Genomic DNA, 13,971 nt, shown 5'->3' with positions numbered 1-13,971 from the left:
ATGATAAGATTCTTTTCAATCTATTGATGTTAGTGATTTCACTAGGATTAGTACAGATTTAAATCAACTGAATCAGAAGGAAAAATAATGTTGCATAAAACTATTGAAAGAGTAGTTCAGTTATGTTTGGAGTTACATCAGTATGGAACTGATATGAAAGGCAAATCAGAACCATATTACTTTTTAGGTATGGGACAAGTCTAATCGTATTTGTTTAGGGGACTATTTCTCTGTAGAAGGTTCGTGCAGTTTTGACTTTTCTGAGGTAGGTCGTTGGATTTGATAGACTAATGATCTAACTCCTATGAGGGGTGTGGGTGTGTGGTATATTTTTCCCCATCAAGCAAGCAAAGTTTGAAGAATGTATTAGACCTAGCTGAGGTTTTTTCTTTATTTCTATACTACATTTATTATAACAATTCTTCATGTTCATCTTAGACCATGGCTGCAGATTTGGAGTTTCTTTGACAGCTGGTGTAACTGCTGTGCTGCAAGATAATTTTGGGTCATTTTAGAAGTTGAGATGTGCAGATAGTATTCCTGTTATTGGTTGCAATGTTGATGTTATTCAGGAATTTAAAGCAGGTAATTTTTTACTCCTTTATAGTTTAGAGAGGGGAACATATCATGTAGTTCTCTCCTACTGATAGAAATTGGTGAGTTCTTAGTTTTTTTTAATTACTTTCTATTCCTAAGTATTTACAGGGAAATATCAGAAACTGAAAGATTTCCTAAAAGTGTCAGTTCAGTCAGCTGGCATACATGCTTGTTTCTGGTACTGAACTCTAGCATCTTGGAATGAGGCAGTATCCATTAATGTGCTTTCTGCTTTTGAGCAGAAATGGAGAGAAGTGACTAACTGTAAGACTGTTATTAACATAGATGGTTACAGCACTGTTTCAGATGGCTGCATATTGGAAGTCATTTCCTAACAATTTTTATTGATTTATTATTTATTTAAAAACCTGATTTGCCATTCTTTTTTAGGACAGAATAAAATATGCTTTATACCGGGCATGGTTGGGCCCATCTTGGAAATGACTCTTATTCCAGAGGTTGAACTACGAAAAGCCACAATCCCGATCTTCTTTGACATGATGTTATGTGAATATCAAAGAACAGGAGAATTCAAAAAGGTAATAACAAGAAAAGTTGTGTAGAAACTGTTTAATAATAGCATTTTCAAAATACACATACACACACAAAATTCATACTCTGTATGAAAACTCATTAAAATGTCATGTAATGAGTTTATTTTTGGTATATATATAATGTAGTGTGGGTTTTTCTGCTTACAGAAACTAAAGTACAAAATATTAAGAAAAGAAGAACTCCTGTTCAAGTGAGTGTAGGCTCTCCAAGGTGATTTAGTTGGATTTAACTAAAATGTTCTTCACAATGGCAGCAGTAAAGCACTGGAATAGGGACCCAGAGGGGCTGCAGAATCTTCATTCGTGGATATGCTCCAAATTTGACTGGACAAGGTTCTGAAGAGTCAGATAGGACATTGAAGTCAGTCCAGTTAGCTAAGGCTTGGGATTAAATGTCCTACAGACATCCCTTCTGATCTAAGTTTTTGTATGATTCCCCTTTGCAATACAGATCTTGAGACACTATGACTTCAGTTTTTTATTGTAGAAAATCTGACAGAAGTTGCAGTTTGAAACTAATTGCATATTATTAGACTTGTTAGAAAACCTTAGCTTTTTGACAATCCTAAAATATTTTTTTTATGGAAATTTTGATGAGGAAAAATATTTTTTAAATTATATATTTTGATATTATTATATTTTGATACTTGATTTGTGTTCTAGTTGTTATATTTATTCCCCCTTTCATTTGAAAAGGTAAAAAGCATAATGAGGGAGGACTTTTTTTGTTTTTTACAACTTACTAAGTAGAAAGAATTTGAAAAATAAAATCTGTGAATTTGTGATACTGGAACTTTAGTTGGGAAAATGAATGTTTAAAAAAGGTATATTGCAAAACAGATTTTGTTGGTGTAGCTGTTGATAAAGCCTTTTTTATTACTGGGAATCTTTTCTCTCTCAAAAAAGAAAAACTTAGTAATTGTGTAGTAAGTCTGTGAATGGCAAATGTGTGTGGTTCGTGGGATAGGACCCTTGGCTATACAGTCTAGATGTCCTGGCACTGCCTGCTTTGCGTCCTTGGGCATTCAGCAGCTGTCTTTTCCATTTAACTTTTCTGTTCTCTGCAGGCTCTTTGGGGTATGTCCTTACCTTGTTCTGTGTTTGTACAGTGCCTTACACCGGTAGATTTTAACTTAGAGATGTAGGCACTGCGTTTCGTTTACCCAAATAATTAATTCCGAATAGTCTGTGTAGCAGTAAATGACAAACGACAGAGTCATAATTTTAGAGATTCTTAGGAAAGTAAATGTAAATATGTCACTTTTAAACCCAGCTATGTTTAATGCTTTAAGTCATGTGGGGCATTTTTGGGTCAGCTAAGTGTGGAGCAAACCAGCAGATGGAATTTCCATTTTGGTCTGTATTTTACCACAAAGCTCTTGGTTTAAGGCCAAGATTAAAAACCACTTTGCTTCTGTGCATCTGTTCCCTCCATGTCCTAATAGTCCTATATTTGCTTTCTTAAAAATGTTTTCCTGCACTTGGCTTATGCTTCATCTCTTGGGAGAGAAGCACAGATCTGTACAGATCAAAAAACTCTGGAAGCTCATCCAACTGACTGATTAACAAGGGCACCAGCTTAGCAGCCTAGGAGATGCAAAACACTTAGGTGACCCTTAAATCACTACTTATGCTTATATAAATAAGCTTCAGGTGATATTTTTTAACTACTGAAGAATGTGAATGTGGATTTTATTACAGCTTATGAATAACAGTTAATGATTTTTATCAGTTTACACTAATTTAGTAATTTAGCGGGCATATGTCAATGGATTCTAATTGTTCTACTTCAGAACTTAAAATCACTTACTGATCGACAATTATATTTTCTCTCTCTGTTCTTATGAATATGGTAATTAAGATAGATTTCACGAAATTGTTTTTGTAACAATTACCAGTTTGGCAATTCTGGTAATTTAAAAAAATACATTTTTAAAGGAAAGGTGCATTGAGTTGTATTACTTAAAATTTTTACTATTTTGTTTAGAAAAGAGAATATGAATCAAGAATATTTGATATGCAGATGCGAACTTTGGCTTTTACGAGTGGACAGTTTTGAAAGAAGTAGGCATTTTATATTAGGATGTTTTATTAAAGCTTTAGTATAAAATGTTGAGAATGATAAAGTTTCATTTCAAGACTCCCTTAGGCACTCAGGAGTCTAGATCTCATTGACATTCAATTAAAACGTCACTGTATTGATTTTTTTTTTTTTTTTTTTTTTTTGACTTCTAATAAGAGCAAGGAGGGGGGAAGAGACACCTCTGAGTCTCATGCAGAGTCTGTACTGGCAGTGAACCAGAGCCCTTGTCTGGTACCTGGCACACGAGTTAATAAGCTTCTCCCCAAAGGTGGATGTCATCGGTGCAACGGGGTGCTGCGCTGCGGCGTCCGCGTGGCAGCGCTCTGCTCTGTGTTGGGCTGGTGCTAGCTCAGGAGTCTGTGTCTTGCTCCATTATATGCGGTATAAGTGCTTTTACTCACCTGATTCCTTTTGAAAAGTATGCTCTAAGTGAAGTAAGTATATAAAAGTTATTTAATTTTTTTTAAACGGGAAAATTATTTACCTCTATCTGGGAAATAATAACTGATCTCACAGAAACCCAAATTTCCCCTGTAGTTGTCCTAAGAGTGACATGTTATTTACATACCTACTTCATGTAATGGAATATGTACATAGGTCTACGATGTATGCATTTTCTTTGCGATTCTTTATTTTACTTTGTTCATGTAACTTCCATTTGATTTAAGGAGGAAAACTGTATTATCTACTAATTTTAACTATCAAGACTCTATCTGTTGTTAGATCAGAGAGCTAGAAAGCTCAAAAAGGCGATTTATTCTACTTCCATTAGGTATGTGAGGATAGATTTAACTTATTGCTGCACATATATCCCCTTCTCCTTCAGATAGAAAGGGAAGCAAGTTGCCTGTCAGACACATGATGTAAAAGTCCAATTCTTCCAATATTGATAAGCCATCTTTTCTTGAAAGATCAGACTTTATTTTTTTTTTTTATCAAGACTTCCCACTGTAGGGCATATCCTCAAGCGAAGTAGTAGTATTTGCTGTAACTGATAATGTGATATGAAAAGTTTTTAAAAAAACCTAAAACCTTTAAAAAGCAAAGCCAACAGATGAGCTCTTTGCAGAGTAAAAGAAAATATCATTGAAATAAACATAGATCCAAGTCATGTTTTAACTTTGGCTTAGGAAAGATTAATTCATCTTTATTCGTATTTCTGTCCAAATAAAACTTTCTCGTCGTATTTGGAATATTCACTTTGGTATCTCTCATCAGTTCCATCTGTTCTGAAGCCATCTGTGGAAATATTCTGCAATTGCTTTCCTTCCTGACCGCTGTTGAAATGAGCAAGTAGTACCTGACCGATGGTGTGTCCTTGGGCTTACACAGTTGTTGATGGGCCAAAAGGGTAGATGTTTGCTCCTGGTGGTGCTGCTGGAGTCGTGTATCTTTCTGAGCTAAGAGCTGTGAAAGGGCACAAACGGAGTGAACGCAAGTGTCCTCAGCAGGCTCCTTGCTCTGAACACCCCGTCATACTCTCATAGTTCATGTTCTTGGAGTTTTATTATGTTGAAGGATTTAAGAAGCACGTGAAATCACCTCATTAGCAAAACCAGTTTATTTCAGTTTATCTAGCTTGGTGCTGCAGACAAATATAGGAAAAATAGAGTTGAAAAGTGGTTGATGAGGAAGTGTTTTCAAGGATTTGGAGACTTTTGTGGTCTTTTAATTAGATAAGCAGGCAATTTTAAAGTAAGTACAGTTAGACATGCTCTGTTGAAGTTAGTGGAGGAATATTTCTTACTGGGGCTGAATTTTAGCACAGAGACTTTAAAACTTTCTCCTGTATTCCTGTCAGCTCTTTTATTTATTTGGTTCAAGCAACTATCTTTTTTTGCAGCTTGTTGAGATTTTGCAGGAAAGATGCTTAGAAAGATTTTTGCTCAGATCCAGCCTCTGTGAAATTATTGCCTCTTAGAGAGGTAATCAATTCCCTACCTGCTGAATAAGTACTGGGGAAGGATTTAAGAGGTGCATGATTTTTAACTGATGCTTGACTTGCACTGCTTTCACACGTTTCTGTCTACAGAAGGAGTGAATTGAATGTTTGTGTGTAATATTGCCTTATTCTGAAACCACTGTGTACCTATCTTAGATGCAGTAAATACAGACAAATTCTGAGCCCTTTAAACTTCTTTTCAGCCCGGACCACAGCGAGAGAGCACACTTTTCTTTTTTTTCTTTTTTTTTTTTCCTTTGCAGTTTCTCAGTACTGCTGCCATGTTTCAGTGGAGGCTCTTTATTCTCTAGTATTGGTACAGTATGTACCGTTCCGTTGGCAGTCTGTAATTTGGCTTCTAATTACAGAGCAAGGGCTCGTACTGGAGCAGCAGAATTGCCAAGTAACAGCGCAAAGAATTGTTCTGGATCACGGTGCGTTTGTGAAGTACTTCTAACAACACCAAAAAATGTTTGTGGGCTCTTCAGAAGAAATAAGGTTCCCTCTTCTTTGGCACCTTTTTAGAGAAGCAACAGCAAACTTCTTCAGTCTTCTTCCCCAGAGCAGTTTGCTGCATCAAGGTGGCCCAGCAGACCTGGGGTTGGGCTGTTGCTTTGATGGATGCTGACTGAGGGATCGTGCTCCGGCACAAAGCGCGCTCCTGCCTCGGTGCCGGAGTGCGCGCGCTGCTGCCCGAGAGGGAGAGCTGAGGAATTGTACCGTGAATAGATTCCCCCATGCTGGAAGCGAGCATGTAATATCTTTAAGTTAAAACTCTGAATTTGAGTAGAACATGGATGATGATCTGTTTTGCCCCCAGGGACACATCTAAGGCTTCAAGCAAGCTCACTGTTTCTTTCGAATGTCTTCTGATCCGCACTCTTCCGCATGCTTCTCTCACTCTTGTCATGCCTGTGTTGCACCCTCAGAAGAAATTGCCCATCTGAACATGAGCGCTTCCTCCCAGGCGTGAACACGCTTTCTTTTTCAGTGCGGCCCTGGTTGACTCATAGGGCAACAGAACAGGCGCAATGTAAACAAGCAGTTTCCCTTTCTGCTCTCTCACCATGCATTATTTATCAGAATATGAAACATACAGTGCTTAGACAAAAAATTAGAAACAAATCAATGTATGTTTGTTGCATCTGAATAATTTATTCTTATGCTATTCAAAGACACCAGTAGAAGTGAGGGGAGGTGTTGAGACTGCATAAAGAGGACAAGCACAGCTGTGTTGGAAAAGACTTAAAACGTGTTGGCATTATAAGTTTCTAATTATCTGATGGTGTCATTTTTTTTTTTTTTTTTTTTTTTTTTTACAAATTGGTATTGTGGCTGATGGTATCTGAATGTGAAACACATAGCTGGGCAAGAAAAGAGAATTAACGTGTAGCCTCAGTAAAATTTTGAGGTTCGCGTAAGCTGCTTCCCCTCAGTGGCTGTACCCAAGCAGAAGGGAAGCAGTAGTGAAAGGTGAGCGCAGGCTTTCAGCAGTACTGAAAGTCTGGACTTTGAATCAAAGTCCTGTTAAGTTAGTTGCTGTGCAATAGAGGATAAAAGACTGCATTTAATTGAAAAACTAGTAAGAAACGTAAACTAAAGCATGCTAATGGCAATGCTAGGAAACTCCTGTAGACATTTTCTAAAATATTAAAATGCTTTATAAGATTTAAATCTGAGAAGCCAAAAAGTTATCTCAAAGAATGAAGAATCAAAGGCAAAGACAAGAGCCATAGAAACAGCGAAGGAGCTCAGTGAAGGCTGAGCGCAGAACAGCGTTGAACTGGCTGAGGGCACTGGAGAGGGGAAGGAGCGTTGCCTTTTTAGCTGGGTCCAGTTAGAGAGTGGTTAATGTGACTCTGCCTTTAAGGGGTTTTCCTTTGGGTGCTGTACTTCTGTTTGTGCTGTTTCCAACTTGCAGGTGCAAAAAGATACCTGTTTCTTCACAGCATAATATTTGAAGCTTAGGAAAAATTATGCTAATAGGTTGACTGCCTAGTAGTGTTTTTTTAACATCTTAAAAGCTGTATCATTTCAATATTAAGATTTCTTTCTGCTAAGCTTATTGAACTCAATAGTTTTCTACAATGCAATATTTTTGTATTCTGCTAATTTTAATTAGTTTTCTGTTTTCCAAAAATAAAATTTTTAGCAAGGTTATTTTAAAATCAGCTCTTTGGTACACTTCATTTTTTTTTTCTAAATTGTTTTAGATCATGTCTGGCGAACAATAATAGGCATTACCCAGTAATTTCATCCAAAATACCTTTGTCTACACCGGGTAGTACTAATGGGAGTATATCTTTCTTAAAATCCTTTCCCAGTGAATTTCCAGCTGACTTAAGATATTTTATGTATATTTTTACTTTTTGACTAGTATTTTTCATTTTCTATTATAAAAAGCACTCGTGTTTTTGTTGTTACTGAGAAATATCAACTTTCAGTGACATTTTTTGAACATACAAATCTTCAAGTTTTAAGCCTCTTGGAGAAGAAGGAAGAAAACATATGCATTTGTTATAATTTCCCCTTTTTTCATTTCCTGAACTTGAATGAAGTCTGCATAATGAATGGTAAAGGTCTTGCAAACTAATTACAAATTCTCATTTAAACCTGGTAAGTTGACTTAACTTTTCAATATGACAAACGCTTTTTTTTTTTTTTTTTTTTTTTTTTTTTTTTTTTTTTTAAACCCCTGTAACAAACTTGGAAAATACCTGTCTGGTCTTTTATGAATGTTTGGAGATGTTGTTCCCTCAACTAACTATGTAAAGCTACCTGGTGAATGTATACATAAGATTTTGGTACAGACTGTGACAGGAGAGGCAAATAATACAGATCACAGCTTCAGATACTTGGCTTTCAGAAAGTTGTCACAGAAATGGCTGAGCCCCGTGGTCAGGTTGAAGTTAGAAGGGCGACTGCCCAGGCTGGGGTGGCGAGCACCTCGGAAGCTGAAGTTTGGGGTAAAGTAAAACCTAGTAACCTAGAGCCTCTGGCGTTTTAAGAGTTGGCTGATCAGGGGCCGCTGCCAGGCTGGCAGCGTTTTTTCTTGTTTGCTTGTTTTTGCAAACAAGCTGCATAGATTCCTTTTTAGTTCAGAAAGCAGAAAAGGTGCTCTCTTGCCTTACAAGTAGCGGAATAAGGCTGCTGACTTCCAAATAGAAATATCGTAATTTTGAAAAATTATGTCATAACTTCTGGATAGCTTGTTTTCTATTTTTGACAGTATGTCACTGCTTCCTAGTTAATGTATAGATAGATGTAATAAACAGTAATTAACTAAGGCATTGCATACTGTAGGATATTTCATATTTCATCTGGGTGGAAGTGATTTTATTTCAAGCTGGAATCCAGCATTTCAAAGCAGAGGTGTTCTATGAAAATCCATAGTATGGACACTGTAACCTTGTGTCCTCAGGTTGTTTTACCAGTTTTTACTAAGGAACAATCATCTAAATTTAGTCAGTCTGGAGTGTATTCACTGGAATATATTCAAGCCTTGGGGATAGGTGATGTAGCTGTGCAAAGATATTTTTTGATGTCATTTTCAACTTTATTTATCCTCTAGATATTTGCTCAATGTTTTGATTTTTTTTTTATTAGTTTGAAAATGAAATCATTTTGAAGTTGGACCATGAAGTGGAAGGAGGACGTGGAGATGAACACTATATGCAGTTGTTTGAGTCAATGTAAGTAATTCATTAGATTAAATATCTTTGTGATATGTTTTTATCTCATTCTTGGTCCAGAGATTATTCTCTAAACTTGCCTAAGGTGACTATCCTGGGATGGTCCTTATTCTCTTGGGATGAGAATTGTGTAAGGTACTGCAATTTAGTAAAAATATTTCTAAGACTTTTTATAGCCTGAAATGGATAAAACAGACTTCAGAAAGTATTGATACTTTTTCAAATACTCTTTTTTAGAAAAAGGATTGGTATGCAATATAAAAATATTCTTTGAATCTGTTACACTGGCAAGGACAGATTAAGTTTTAAGAATTTCTCATTTGCTTCCTAGCACGTAATGACTAGTTTAGAGCTCTAAGTTTTCATAATTAAACTATTTTTTTAGTTTTGAATGTTTATTCTTTGGCTGCCCACCTTAAGATATCTTAGAGGTGATGCAGAAATGTTCAGATTGACTCTTCTTATGATAAAGAACAGGCCTGGAAGTAGATGGTTCTCTTACTGCACTGCCTAACCTGTCGTTACAATTCATCGTTTCTAATATTGGAGATTCAGCAAACACAGTAGGTATTATTAACTTTCTTGCTGCTAGTAAGTTTTTTTTTTTGCAAGCATCTATACTAAATCTTCCTTCTCTTAGTTTAAGCCAATTATTTTTTGTTGTATCCACAGAAGACATAAAGAACCATGTATTCCTTTTCTCTTTGCAGCAGCTTTTAACAAATTTGAAGATTATGATCAAGTTTTCTTCAGTCTTCTCTATGGATAAACCACCCCAATATTTTTTTTTTCTTTTCTTTTTTTTTTTTAATCATACATCATGTTTTCTAGACACTGATCATTCCTGCTTGGTCTACATCTATCTTGAAAAAAGTTGCCTTAAAGCTTGAGCGAGTATTCAAACTGAAACCTTATCAATGTTAAGAGAAACGTCAGGATTCCTTCACATCTTGTGTATGAGATCTGTGTTCAAAGCTTATTTCCTTTTTCTGAGCTGTGTAACAGTACTTGTGCTCAGTATATTCTTGCATTCAAGGATTTTGCTAGAGAACTGGTACCTATCCAGTTAAACTCCATGATTAGTCTTCTCAAATACGCTACATTTGTAAGGTACCTTTCTTTTTCTTAGACTTACGTTCCCCACCTTCACCACTTCGATACTTTCCTGTACTTTGGGAGACTTCAAGATACTTCAGGGCCTCTATGTTTCCAAAAATGTGGTAATGTGATTTCATATTGTGTGCTGGTTTTCTGTTCATTATGCAACATTACTTAAAGATGCAGGTGAAGGGACAGTTGAAGCAAAGGCTGGTGACTGATCAGTCTGACCTTGTTCTCTCCTTTTTTCTTTCTACTTTCACACTTTCCAAATGCAAAATCAAATTCAGAGATTTCTGTCTTCTAGCTGCAAATTCCTATCCCAGCTGGATAGAGACCAACTTAACCTGGATTCCAGCTTTGTTCCTTTGCTGTTATTCTCATCAATTTATTTCCAGTAGCTGTCTGCATCCCTGAAGAGTTCCACTTGTCACCTGAATGCAGATATTTAGTGGTAGTCAGTGCCTGTATTGTGTTCTGGTGCTCACCTTTGTGACCAGCGCTTACCCAAATAGGTTGATTGCTGGGAACTTGGTCACACCCACTACCCTGAACCGGGTCCGCCAGGTTGAAGCATTGCCTTGCAGGTGTCTATAGTGCGGTATGTCAGCAGGCACCACGGCAGGGGTATGGCCCGTGATACTGAATACTGTCCCAGACAGTACCAAAGAAGAGCTGGATTAATATGGAGCAGGAGAGCTTCAGAACAGACAAGGCCATCCCGTTTGAGGAAACAGAGGAGAATTTGGCTGTGTGAATACAAGCTGTGCCATACAACTTGTCCTCAGGCTCAGACAATGAATCCTGGCCTGTTTTAGTTGCTGGCCTAGACACAGCAGAAAAGAGCGTCAGGGAGCTTTTGAGTTCTCCGTCATTGCAGCGGTCACAGAATCACAGAATGGGTAAGGTTGGAAGGGGCCTCTGGAGATCATCTAGTCCAACCTCCCTGCTCAAGCAGGGTCACCTAGAGCATGTTAGACAGGTCCATGTTATGTGTGTGTGTTCTCAAACTTTATTGAAAATATTTTAAAATTTTTTCTCAAGCTTTTTTAAAAACTTCTGAGCAGCTTGTTTCCAGTAACTGGAAATAAGCCCTCTTCTTGCCCTCGCTTGGAAAAATCTGCTGAAGTTCTACTGCTTTTTTTCTTTTTTTTCTTTTTAATTGATGTAATTATATACAGCTAAACAAGATAGCTTTTTAGATCTTCTCTCATGAGCTACATTTCTTTCTCCTGTTCATCTTTTAGTCTTCCTCTAAACCTATTGCATTTTGTCTTCCTTCTGTGACTGGAATTGCGTGCTATATTTTCAAAGAGTTCTTAAGAATAGCTTGCTTTTCATGTCGGTGGTTTTCTACCTGTATTGAGGGAAAAAGTGATGCAGCGGTGACTCATCTTCATTTCATGATGAAGCATTGTTCATAGATCTGTCTTGTATGCTCTCATTCTCTCACAAATTCACATCTGTAAAATAACCTGTTTTTTCCTGAGTCATATTTCAGTCCCCTATGTGACTGAGACTTTTTCTAACTCTTTTCCACAAGTCTCACTGAACATTCCCCAGACTTTTCTGTCTTCAGTTTTTATCTGTTAATCTCTGTCCATCACACCTTATACAATATAAATATTCATTTGGACACATGTGTACACCCTTCCTCTGTCTTGGGAAAAAAGTATATTTTGGACCTGTACAAACAAAGGATTAAACATTAGGTGCTGGTTTTACTTTGCTTGAATGAGAAGTTCAAGGCTGGTACTTGGCTGAGGCCCCATTCCAGGCCAAATTTTGTAGTATTTCTTTGCAGTAGAAGTTAACATGAATATGTATTTTCTGAAGAAAATTAAGTGATTCTGAGAAGTGGAAAAAACTATTACAATTAATTAAAAATATAATATTTTATAATGAAAGTTTTTTTTAAAAGTGCACTTCCTTTTAAGGATTAAATATAAATTATTAAATATATTTGCATATAAATTGAGAACTGTTAATGAAACACTATGTGGTGAGAATTAGGAATAATGTATCATTGAAACCGCCCTGCTTATACATGCAGTGTAGTTTCAATGAGGATTGTGCAATTGCTACCTTGTTCTTTGTATTCTCCTGTGACACACACAATGATTTTCATATGTTATTAATAGAATATGCTCAATATGCATATAATTTGTACGTGTATATTAAAGTAAAAATAGAATGGGATTTGTCAGAGAGAAGCCCAAAGCAAGATGAGAATCCTAAGGGGAAAAAAACTTTTAAGCAAAGAAAGAAAATAATCCTTAATGAGAGGCTGGTAATCATTTCGTATGTTTACACAGCTCAACTTGGAGAACAGAGTTATTGAGAGTAATGTGAAGCTTCTGTTCCTTAAGCACTTCGTAGAAATAGCATGTGCTAATGTTTTGCTAATGTAAACTGAAGAATGCTGATGATATATAAAACTCACTTGCCCACCTTTTTATCAAAAGAGCACTGACTACATTTTCTGATTCCACAGAATGTCACTTGGTTCTGCTTATTTCTTAAAGGCAAATTTTAGTTTAATCTTGGTTTGAACTTTCTACTGAAATGTAACTTTGCAAAGAGAAGGAAGTAATTGTTGCATTTTATGTTGCATGGTAACAGAGGAAAGGAAGGTCTAATATTTATTGCAGTAGCATGACGCTCAAGAGACTTGGGTTCATATTCATGTTGTACCATAGACTCAGTTTGACTTTGTTTTAAAAATATACATATATTCCCTTGAATTTGCAGTCATTTTCAGACAAGAAGAGTAAATATTTCATTTTTTGTCTAGATTTATTTCCAATCAGTCGTTCAGATGTCTAAATTACCAACCCACAAAGGCAATTTGCAGTGCATTGTTAGTTGTTATAGCATTGTAATACAGTCTTCGCCTGCAGATCCAGAATTTCAGCTGATGGGACACTGATTTCTGACAGCGCTGTAAAATCATTTTGTCGTCTGTGTTTGCAGTCTTACAGAGTGTGCATGTCAGTATCCTGACATTTTTAAGTTGGTTGAAAGTTTTGTCAACCTAGTTAAAGGCCTCTTGGAGAAGCTGCTGGATTACCGGGCTGTGATGAGTGACGAAAGCAAGGACAATCGCATGAGCTGCACTGTGAACTTACTGGTACGTCCTCTTTTGTAATCCCTCTGTGGGAGCAGGGAAGGCCTTCGGAATCCATTTATGAAAGATGAAAGCAAATCTTTCTGCAGGAGTGATTTACAATGCTCAATAGTGATTTGAGGGTGATTTAAGCCTTTTTTTTCTTTTCTCTCCCTGCATTACATGGTATGCCTAGTAGGGAAATACCCACAGACTGTTAACATTTCACTCTGACAAGTGTCCCCCCCTTAAAGTTATTGCACAATAGTGTTAGATATATCAACTTTAGTTAATGCCAACCTCTTTTGTAGCCAGCAGGTATAGCCAGAGCATGTAGTATCTTGTGTTAATGCCCTTGGGTAACTATATTTTTCTCTTCTCCAAAAGAAAAACTGTGACAAATGATTTCTTTAATGAATTAAGGTATTTAACACTTGCCAATAACTAATTGCTTTTTCAGTTAACATTTTAATAATACCAGGTCTAAACTTAAGATAGTATGTAAATAATGTCTATCTTACAATGATATTCGTATTTTCAGCTTTAAATTTGTAATTGAAAAATGTTTTCAAATACAGAATTATGCTTTGTTTGATGCTGAATACAACTAAAAGAAAAGCAGAACATTAGCATAAATATTTTTATCTTGTAACTATTTTAATAACAGAGGTTAGAAAATAACAAATAATTTTTCTATCTCTAGAATTTCTACAAAGACATTAACCGTGAAGGGATGTATATCAGGTATGGCGCTTGCTCTGTTGGGTCTGTTTTGGAAAGGGCAATAATACTTATCCTGTTCTTACCATCCTACTTCAATTTCTGTTACTCTGTGGTAGTTTACCATAACAGTGGCTATGCTGTGTTTTTAATCCATTGTTTGCTAGACTTGAGGTTTG

At 36.4% G+C, this 13,971-nt stretch overlaps 1 protein-coding gene across 1 annotated transcript in view; it reads left to right on the top strand.

The window, feature by feature from the left end:
* The window catches only part of DOCK2 (dedicator of cytokinesis 2), a 196,295-nt gene that overhangs the window by 150,774 nt on the left and 31,550 nt on the right, over positions 1-13,971 (top strand). Inside the window, exons 33-36 of the mRNA XM_062586956.1 lie at positions 988-1,136; positions 8,783-8,868; positions 12,940-13,096; positions 13,776-13,816. Coding sequence (XP_062442940.1) covers positions 988-1,136; positions 8,783-8,868; positions 12,940-13,096; positions 13,776-13,816 — 433 coding nt within the window. The remainder of the gene's footprint in view (positions 1-987; positions 1,137-8,782; positions 8,869-12,939; positions 13,097-13,775; positions 13,817-13,971) is intronic.

Source organism: Rhea pennata, chromosome 14 (assembly GCF_028389875.1).
Source record: "Rhea pennata isolate bPtePen1 chromosome 14, bPtePen1.pri, whole genome shotgun sequence".
In the NCBI taxonomy this organism is placed as follows: Eukaryota; Metazoa; Chordata; class Aves; order Rheiformes; family Rheidae; genus Rhea; species Rhea pennata.
This window is presented reverse-complemented; position numbering and strand designations above follow the sequence as displayed.